Source organism: Pygoscelis adeliae, unplaced genomic scaffold, assembly GCF_000699105.1.
Source record: "Pygoscelis adeliae isolate BGI_AS28 unplaced genomic scaffold, ASM69910v1 Scaffold179, whole genome shotgun sequence".
In the NCBI taxonomy this organism is placed as follows: domain Eukaryota; kingdom Metazoa; phylum Chordata; class Aves; order Sphenisciformes; family Spheniscidae; genus Pygoscelis; species Pygoscelis adeliae.
Genome location: NW_008825612.1, coordinates 467,672 through 478,292, shown reverse-complemented (window position 1 = coordinate 478,292; position 10,621 = coordinate 467,672). Strand labels below are relative to the sequence as shown.

The window sequence follows — 10,621 nt, the reverse complement described above, 5'->3', positions numbered from 1 at the left end:
GCTGCGTGGGGGAGTGGGTACTGGGGGGCAAGGACAACGTATAGGGAAAAGGGTGCTGTGCAAAGGGGGTACGGTGTCGGTGCATGGGGGACAGGGTGCTGTGCAAAGGGGTGTGGGGGACAGAGCGTGTGGAAAAGAATGTTGTGCAAAGGAGGGACAGGGATGGTGCGTGTGGGAGCTAGTGCCGCACAAAGTGGAAATGGGAGACAGTCAGTGCATGGGGAGGGAAGACAGTGTGAGACAGAAATGGGGTGGGGGGGAGGCTGGGATGAATGGGGAAAAAGAGCTGGGCAAGATGGGAGAGATGCTCTGTGTGTGGCGGGAGTAAGTGCGTGAGGGACTGGAGCTCTGCATGGTGTGGGGTTGGTGCATGACAGAAGGTTTGGGGCTCCGTGTGGAAGGACGGTGCGTGGGGAATGGGGAGGTATATGAAATTATTTGGGGTGGAGGACAGGAGAGTTGGGTGTGTGATCGGTAGAGGGAGAGTGCGGAGGCATAGAGGCAGTGTGATGGAGGAGAAAGAGGCTGGAAGTGAAGGGCCAAGAGTCTCCCGTAAATAGATGGGTTGGGGTATTTGTGTGAATGCCCTGGAGGATAAAGCCTGTGTGCCTGGAAAAAGGCCACAGGACATAGTGTTTGGAAGAGGAGAGCAGGAAAACAGTTTTTTTTGTGTGTAATGAGAAAGAAGCATAAGCAAGAAGCATGTGAAGGAGCTTAGTAGTGAAACAAGGGGGACTAATGGACCGTATGGCTGTGGGGAAGGAAAGAGGAGTTGTGGTGGAGAGGGCAGCACTGCATATCGGAGTTCGGGAGTTGACTGTAGACTAGGATTTGTCTGATGCCATTCCTGTCTTCCAGCTCAGGGTGCTGGCATTACTTTTTTTATATAGCTTATGAGCAGCTCTTGTATCCTTCGCTTTTTCCTGTAGTGCTGTGGAGACTACATTTTTAAGGGCTTGTACTGCTTTTTCCCTCCCACCCAAAATTATGCGGGACAGATGGCATGCATGCTAGAGCGCATTTTGGGATGCCTTTATCCTACAAAAAAAAAAATCAAAAGGAAAAGAGAGAACTGTACCATACTGAGGTTTTTTTCTTCTTCTGGATGAATTGCACAGTACTTTCCAAAGTTCTTTTAAGGGACCCTTTCCCTTTTGTGCAAGTCCTGAGATGCTGCTGTTGGCTAATCTTTGTTTTGATGGATAGCGCATTAATTCTTTGATCTTGTATAGCCGGTTAGTTATATGTCATATGTTACTCTGAAAAAAAATAATTCTAGCACCCATGAAGACAGATAAGCACCGTGAGGATGGGTGGGTGTGTAAAAGTGAAAATGTAATTGGAGCACGTTCTAGCATGCTTATGGTGGCTTTATCTGGCTGGCACAAGGGGTGGTTGCAGGGGCTTTGCTGTGTGTTCATATTGTGATCTTCTAGCAAGTCCCCATGTGTGGTAATGTATGTATTTTGATGAAATGTTTTTTGTGGAAAGAGTAGAACAGGACTTTCAAAACAATGCTGTTTGTAGATTTGCTAAGTTACTGCAAGGATGAGTGGGGGCCTTATTTCATGCAGTAAATATTTTAAGGAAATTTGGATATGGGTGGTTTATGCTGGTATAATTCTTTATGTTCCAAAACAGATGCTTCTGTTGTGAATAATTTTTTTGCTTGACTTAAACTGAGTGATACAAGCTAATCTGAAAAGATGTATTTGTGCTACAATAACAGTGTCTTCATGATGTGTGCTTGTCTTTTGTGCTTGTATGACACCGATTTAAGTCCTTCGGAATGGGGAGAAAAGTCCTTTCCTGAGTAAGCAAGACAGAATTTGTATCTCTAGTGTTGTGCTGTCTGGAGAATTTCCAGTGGAATTTATATTTCTTTTAAGTCAGAAAACATGTACTTGCTGAAAGCAACATTTTCAGGTAAGTTATAGCTCTCAGTGACTTTTCTGGTTATGTGAACAGGTTTCCATTGAAGGTACCCATTTTTTAACACCTTTTCCTGTCATCTCTGTAGCCTCTTTAGGTCTGTGGCTCTGAGGGATCCCCTGTTTATGAAATGCCTTGGGCCGAGACTCCTCGGACTGCAGTCTGGTGTTCGTGGGCAGCCCTACTATGTGGAGCATTTGCAGTGTCAGAGGTGCCTGGGCTACTGTTTTTGAGACCCTGGCTCTTGGTCAGTGGGGCTGGGTGACTCGGAGACGGTTGTCTAGGTTTTGCAAAGTATGAGGGCTGTCAGGTTCTCTGTTGCAGAGCTGGGAGTTGAATGGGGCTCTTGGTGTCTACGGAGTTCAGAGCTCCTGGTTGTGCAACAAGGTTCCCCAAACCCTTTCAAGATTCATGAGGGCTTCTATTTGTGTGCTAATGTATTTTGAATAGTTATAGATACCTTTATTCATAACTTATTTTCATCTTCATCGTAAAGAAGCAAAAGGGAATGGAAAGCACTGAGATACTGTTACTGATTTCTCTTTGGTAGATCTAGCAAAACCTTTTATTTTGCCAAGCTGCGTGTTAAGGATTCAGAATCTTGCATTTGTTTGCTGAAGGAGGAAGAGAGTCCTACACTTCTCTATATTAATACGAAGTGTCTAGATCATGCCAAGTCCTTGCTAGTAAGCCCAGCAACCTCACTATAAAACATGGGAAATCCCTTCTTTTGTCCTCTCAGGGTTCGAAGGTGTGAGATCACAGTTAAGTTTTCCCAGGCAGTATTTACATTCAGCTATCAACGTGCCTAGTGTAGGAAGCCACAGCCTCAACACTGATGGCTTTCACAGAGAAGTTTGGTATAGCCAGTGTTTTCCAGTGCGGGTGTGTGAGTCTGTTTCTTTCCATTGTTCTGACAGTTTTAACAACTGAGTGTGCTGAGGAAGTGTGGGCTTGTGCTGGATTATGACTGAAAGATCTCGTTTTGACACTGTAGCGAGGTTTGGGGAAATGCAGGCTAGTAAGTCTGTTGGGCAAAAGGGCAGAAGCAGTGAAGGACGAAATAGATGGATGTGCAGGTAAATATGGGGGAAGAATGTTTTTTGGCAAAGTGAAGGCATGCCTTGCAGATCTTCTGGAAGTTTCTGAAGAAGTCCGTAAGTGGACAAAGCAGATTGTTGGATTTGCAAAAGCAAGTCGGCAAGATCCTTCACCAGAAGCTTTTAAAGAATCTGAGCTGTTACGGATAAGGGAAAGTCCTTGCAGAGCAAAGTAACTACTCAAATTATAAGAAATGTAGACTAGAAATAAGTAATAAGTCTCCTGAAGTGAGTTCCATAGAATCTGGGCTGATGATCTGGAAAACAGGTGAATGGTGAGTTAATGAGGTTTGCTGGCAACACTAAATTATTTGGGGTGGTAAAGACTGTAGAAGGACTTGTTGCTTTTAGTAGCTGGGTAGTAGGATAGCAGATGGGATTGAGAGTTGCAGTGAGAGTTAGGATTGTTCCTTTCTTCCACATGTGGGATGGTAGCATCTGGACTAACTAGTATAACTTGGGAAGGAGATCCCTAGGTCTTAATAGATAGCTCTGTAAAAACATTAACTCAATGTTCATTCGCAGTACAAAAAAAACAAAGTGGGGAGGGGAATGTTAGAAGTTATCAGGAAAAGAATGTGACAGCATATACATACACTGTTACAAATCCACAGGATTATCTGCAACTTAAATACTGTGTGCGGTTCTGGTGTGTTTCTCTCTTTTCTTCCCCTCCCCAAGAAAACCTCTAATAGAACTAGAAAAGATACAGAGAGGAAGATGGGGTGATCAAGAAGAGAGCTTCTTGAAGAGCTTCTCAGTTAGAATGACTGAATAGACTCAGCTTCTTCAGACTGGAAAAGAGAAGATTGAATGGGGACAAGTAGAGGTCTGTAAATACAGTAGAATAACATGGGAAGGATGAGCAATTGTTCAGTATGACATAATGCAAAAACTAGGGAACGCTAAGAAATCTAGCAGCTAGCTTATTTTAAAGGTAGCAAGTAGGAGGTTCAGAAGCATTAGGAGTTTTGGCCCCCCCCCCCCCCCCCTCGAAAAAAAAACAGTTAATTAAATTGTGAATCCTAAGTTGTGGATGGTAAAAGTTCACGAGTTAAAAAATGATTGGGCAGACAGAATTAAAAAATGTCACGGCCATTAAAAAGAAGATACTATTTCTGGCTCAGGAAATCCTTGAGCCACAGATCTCTACTCTGGGAGACTATGTGAGAGAAGTATCGCGACAAGCTTTCCTCCTATGTTTTGTGTTCACTTGTAGGCGTGTATATTAATGGACTTTACCATTCAGAGGTAGGATACTGGACTAGATAGTCCTTTGATCTGACTTGGCACAGCTGTTCTTTTGAGTCTTCAGAGGAAGATCATGTTCTTTGAGCTCTACAAAGATGCTTTTGAGGGTTTTGACTGTTCTTTTAAAACTGGTCCAAGAATCGGGGGGCTATGGTTTTGCAGCATAAAGTGTAGGTGTCCCTAGATATTAATACTTGGGTTTTTTCAGCTTGTGTTCTTGAAAGTGGTGAGCACAAAACTTCTGACTTTGACAGTTATATAGATATGTTCTCTCTTGAAAATGCTTAGCTAATTCTTCTGATCTCCTTGTGAGAAGTAGGTAGTAGAGATATTTACAATTGTGAGAGTCTGTGGTAAGGTGTCCAGAAATCTAGACTGCAAGGCGAAGATTTATTTAGAGTAAGGTTTATGAAGTTACATATGCAGTACTTTCTAATAAGGACCATGAAATCCTCCCTAGTGGTAGCTGGCGCATATAAAAGGAGACAACATGCTTATACAAATACACAGAGAGAGCTAGACCATCCCAGTCCTGGTAAGACACCCTTTGGAGATGGGCATGACCTATCTGTCTCAGCATAATGACACCAATGCTCTTCATTGCCATGGTCTTGACGGAAGTAGAGGATATGATTGCAGGTTAGCCTAATCCCACAATTCTTATTAATGCTGTCTGTCTAGGAGAATGGCAAGTCGTCTCTTCTTGTGAGGTACCTGTCACTTGCTGGGTCATGAGCTGGTAAGTTCTTTCACTAGCAAGGGAATACCCTCTTCATGCTCTAGAAGGGGTCTACTGTGTATCTTTCTATTGATCTGAGAGAAAAGTCCTCACAAAGCACAAGCTAGTGAAAGCTTTGATAGGCCCTGTACTGGTCCAGTTAGTTGTAATTCTTAATTCTGTGGCAAGTGGTCAGTCAGGTAAGAGTCCAGCATCAACACTTAACCCTGGCTGTGTTATTCTCTTGAAGCTTGTGAAGGCCATGCATTGAAACTGAGTTTCTGAGCTTGACTGATTTGACCCTGGATAAGTCAGATACTAGTGGAAAAAGATTGTCATGCATATTTGAGCTCCAAGGAACTCTGTTAGTTGCACAGAAAATGTTCGAGGCATGTGCTTTTCCTATCTGAGTCTAGTTCTGAAGAATAACTATCCACCTTATAATTGATAGCCAGTTCAGATATTCTCAGACTAGCCAAAAGATGTTGTTCTCTGTGGCTTCTTGTCAAATTTGGGGAGCATTTGAATGAAAATTCCTCATTTTGCTAATTGGAATGAATGCATCTTGCTTTTTTTTTTTCTTCATACCAAAGTTCTTAACGGACTCCTATCGGTAATAACATTTGAATGCATGCCAGCATGAAGTACAGCAATACAGGGTCTAAGAGTGAGCTACGTTTCTCCCTCTCCATTATACTGTAATTGCATCCTGGAAAACGGAGCTCCACTGAACCCTTCTCCAGTCTGCATCGGTTTTATGGCAGCTGCTTTTGCAGAAAGGCAAGTTACGAGTCGTGCGCTGTGTTTGAAGGTGGTGAATTCTCTGATCGCTCTTTCACTATGTCTGGGTGGGAGTCCCCCGTCTTGTGGTAGTTGTTGGGAGAAACTGTTTTCACAGGTATTTTCCCTGAGGCTGACAGGAGAAAAACCCAGTATGAAGCTGAAGAGAGTGAGGGGAGGAAAGCTGAACACAGAGCAAACATTGATGGTCCAGATCTCTCTTCAGGTTTTTGTTTAAAGAAGCTGAGAAAGTGGAAGTCTAGGGCTCCTGACACTAATCAAAGGAGAAGAAAACAGTCCCACCTGAGAAAGCTGATGTGCAAGCAGCACAGCAGCAAGCTGGAAGACATAACAGAAAATACAGCACGAGAAAAGGGCACTGCAAGGTGTACTGAGCTTGTGATCCTGAAACACATTGTGTCTGGGGAAGCTCAGCTCCTTTTGTTCCAGAAATCGCCTTTGAATGCTTGGTAGTAAGTTGAGAAAAATAGCATCTAATAAGCTTCTTGGGTGCAATCCATAAGGCAGTCTGGAAACCTGCCCTTTAGAAGGGATCTCTATGTGTGTGCGGTCCGGTGGCAGGAGAGCTGCCTGCTTCGCCAGGAACTGCTGGCCCTTGCTGTCTCCAACCAGCTTCTCCCTGGGGCTCCCCCAACCCTGCCCACAGCCCCGGACCCCCAGTCAGCCCCTCATGTCAGCCCCTGCCCCAGCAATGCCACATTAAGGCCAGTCTCCAGCTCCCCACAGCCCTGCCCTGCCTGGCCGTGGGCCCCACCGAGCCTGGCCCTCATCCTGCCTGGCCTCAGCTCATCCCTATGGTCCTGCCTGGCCATCCCAAGGCTGTGTCTGACCTGATTCCCCTTGCTGGGCCTGATCCTGACCCCCACATGCAGGCTGATGTCCTGCCTGGCCTCAGCCCGTCCCTGGATCCACAGAAGTGCCTGATGCCCTGGGCGGCGGCTGCCCCTGGCCCACTACAGAGTTCAGGGTCACATCTCTAGTAAAAATTTAAATCAGAATTATTTTTCAGAAGCTTTTAGCTAGCTCTTACTTAGCACGTGTTTTCCCCAACCAGCTGCCTATTTTTACAAAACTGACAGAAACCTTGTAGTTTTGAGACCTCTGTCCCCTTCTCAGGTTTGTCTGAAACTGGGCAGAGATAGGAGAGGGGCAGGCAGCACTGCTGTGTGCGCTGTTTTCCCATGGAAAACAGGATAAAAAAATGGAGGTTAGCATAATGAAATGCAGCCTCCATAGTCTGAGGTGGCAGAACTGTGGGATGGAGAAGACAAGTTGGTGGAGCTAGGGGCATTTATCAACTCCAGATAAGACCTACAGGGTACTACTTCATAGGAGGGTTATGGAGTGATTGTAGGCTGGCCACCACAGTGGGATTCTTGCCCCATAGGACTTACCCTGCCTTTGGGGTCTGAGGTGAACGTACATCACCGGTGTGTCTGTGTAAGACTGAGCGGCGTGACTGTCTTGAATCAGCTTTACTATTTTATGGTTTGTTGCTTGGAATTTCTACTTGTTTTGGTAACTTTTGATTAAAAATACATAATAAACTAAATTACAAATGCATATTCTTTAAATGCTAGGTTGGCATTTGAGATTTACAATAACTGGTGTGAATTTTAAGTCTTTTAACTTACTCTTGTGTAGTGACTAAGCCAGGAGGTTTTAGGATGGTGATGACTACACAGACATAGTCATAGAAATGGGAGGCTGCAAGGGGCATTGGCAGCATTAGTCCAACTTCAGTACCGAGTCAGGATCACGTAGAGCTTGTGGCTCTTGTATGGCATACATACATTAAGACTCTCCATCTCCAAATGTACATGACTTTGCAAGATACTAATTTGAGGCTGGTGGGAAGAATGTTGCTTGTGGAAAGATACCTACTTGCTTTTGCTCATAGGGAGAAAGGAAAGTTGTAAACTAGTAGCCCTTAACACACCATCAAGTGTTTGTTAAAACTTCTAGTGTAGGAGGCTCCACAACATTTCTAAGTGGTCTGTTTCAAATATTAGAATATCAAGTAAGAGTTTCTTCCTGGTAATACAATTTTTTTTGTTGCAAGTAAATTATGAGCAACTTACTACAGTGACACATTTGCACTGCCAAAAACGCTGAATGTGTACTCTTACTCTGCAGTGTCCCTTGACAAATTTAATGTGTCTTTCTCTTTACTAAAGCTCTGGTATGCTCAATTTTTCAGGTATGCCTATGGAAGCTTACTGAAATGTTTTGTATATACTACTTTATCCTTAAAAACTTCTTTATGTTTTTACATCTAGGAGTGTGAGCTACATTGACCTCAAGAGCAGAACTTAACTGGGGTTTGCCTTGATCAAAGTATTTCAGTCTTTTGGGGTTTGTGGAAATGGAAAGTTATGGTCAGCAAACTGGAAAGAAGAGACGGACTAGATGCAGGGAGGAAAAGGTGTTCATATAATTTAAGCTAAGCTTACTAGCCATTCATCTTCTATGCCTTTTTTTTCCCTCTAGAACTTTGTAAGAGGGACAGTTACTGTCACAGTAAGTGCTAGTGAGACAGTTGGCAAGGAGGATGAACTCTGTGTTTGTATCAGATTCTGTGTTTTTGTCTGGTCAGTTGTTACATACAATAAAGGATTTTTCTGTATTTTTCAGTATTACAAAAGTGGAAGGAGTAGGGGTTTTGTTTTTAATTAGTAGTTGTTAATTGGTTCCTATGTAGGATATATTGATAGACCAAATCCTGACACAAAATATTTCTTGTAATGCAACCTTGAACAGTCCTGAAGTGGGTTCCACCAGTAATACACACACTAAACTTGAAATGAAAACGCTGGATACTGAAAAGTTAAAATAATGTTAATATCAGCAAAATTCCTCTTACTTGTGGTCCAGATTTCTAGAGATGACACTAACTCGTAGTTAATTTTAAATTATGTAGGGTGGCCGTGATGTAATTTGCAACACAGAAGAAAGTATGCATATGCTGGATTTGCAGACTTTTTTTTGAAATCCTGAAGAGTGTTTAGCTGTTTTACTTTGTGCTAGGTTTTCTCATTACAAAACTAATCCTTAATGATGTTGTGTTGGGAAGGAAGAGGGGAAACTTGCATATACTTCATGCAAAAAATAATTATCAGCTATATGTTTTAGTGAGATGAACTGAATCAATTTTTGCTTCTCTTCTGAAATCCTCCAGGTGGCAATCTTGCATCAGAGTTAAGTGTATAGTGTTTTTTTCTGGCATTGAATCTTTTATATGCTGTCCTTGTGATGGCAACAAATGCTTGAAGCGCTGCAGAGTATACTGCTGTCAGTTGTGAAAATGCTGAATCTTGCACGTAACTTGGACACAGTCTGTTTTCATAGACTTGTGCAGCCCTAAACTCTGGCGTGTTGGATGCAACAGAATATTTCTCTCTTTGGTTGGTAGTTATGAAAATAAGTCCGTAGATAGCTAGTTATGATGGAGTAGATTAAAAGTTTGTCTATGTAAGTTTATTCAGCAGTAGCATTTTGGCAGGCTGTGGTGCGTGCAGATCTGTTAACTTGCCTGTAAAAATGGCTGAGAAAAGAATTATTTCAGCTACCTAATTCAGTAGTTTTGTGTGTTCAGAAAACTTTAATTGCATCATTTTGCTATTGTAGGCATGAATTGTAATGGGACACAGATTTACTCTCCTTTTGACTTTTATCATCTAACTTAAGTAGGAAGCTCGTTAATCTAATATAAAAAAAGTTATCTAGTCTACCCTGATTATGAAACTGTTGGTGCGATGCCGTCTGCACTCTTTGCCAGACCAGATTTTATGCTAGGTCTGTAAATACGTGGGTTTTAAACTGAAGATTTTTCTCCTACCTTGTGCTGGAGAAAGGGCTGGTATGTTTTTGGTTTTAATTTCACAGGGAGGGATTTTGGTAGGACTGGTCCTATCAAATAGCAGATACACTTCAGTTCAAGTTGCAAGCAGCTTCATTCCCTGTCTTCGCTTGCTCATTTATGTAGAGGAGACACAATCCATAACACTGGGACTGAAGCTGTTTCTTCTCTGGGTGTTGAATCTGAAACTCAGCATGTTGCTAGCTCTCAGAAAAGTGCCCTTTAAGCTGCAGATGCCCGAGTGGCTGCTCTTTGCCTCCTCTGTATGGAGGGATGTGGTAAGTGCTGTTCCTGCTATCTGTCTTCTTTTTGTTGCTGTTCAAAGTTACCACAGGCTTCAAGCTTTGCTTGCTCCTTTTACTGCTTGAGGAACATTTTTGTAGAGAAGCCGAGTGATGTGACTTCCTTCGTTAGTGAGTTGGTGGAGCAAACCAGAAAGGGCCAAGGTGCCTAGGTCTGACTCTGCACACGGCAGCTGTGCCAGAGACTGTGCTGCAAGGAGCAGACATGGAGATAGCTGCTCTTGGCTGCTTGAGGGACAGTCACTGTAGTTCAGCGCTTGAGTAATGTGGGGTTATGGGCTGGGTCTGGACCTGCGTAAGCTTTGACCAAGTATCATCAAGTTTACAGGTATATGATCTCCTGCATCTTCAATTCTCTTCTTTTGGTGTCTCGGGGCACTGTAGTCCACTGAGAGGACCACAAAAAAGTTGAGTAGCTGTGCTTTTGAGCTGCCTGACACATCTCTCCATACCTTCCGTTGTCCAAAATTTCATGTAAATGTCCAAAGCTAACTTGAAGAGGAGAGGAGGCTTCAATTAAGCAAAACTGAGAGTCTGAGTTCGTTTCTAAAAGTGATCAGTAGATGACAGAGTACCTTGGGAGGTGCCACCTCACGAAGGAGGGTATTTGAGTTGGCTTGGGGAAATGTTAGTGTTAATGTTGAAGATTTGGCAAGCA

General features: G+C 43.2%; 1 protein-coding gene across 1 annotated transcript in view; it reads left to right on the top strand.

Moving 5' to 3' along the window:
* Window positions 1-2,080: 2,080 nt before the first annotated feature.
* Window positions 2,081-10,621, top strand: part of BRF1 (BRF1, RNA polymerase III transcription initiation factor 90 kDa subunit) — a 174,305-nt gene continuing 165,764 nt past the window's right edge. Inside the window, exon 1 of the mRNA XM_009332719.1 lies at window positions 2,081-2,143. Within this exon, the coding sequence (XP_009330994.1) occupies window positions 2,119-2,143 (25 nt within the window). The 5' untranslated portion in view covers window positions 2,081-2,118. The remainder of the gene's footprint in view (window positions 2,144-10,621) is intronic.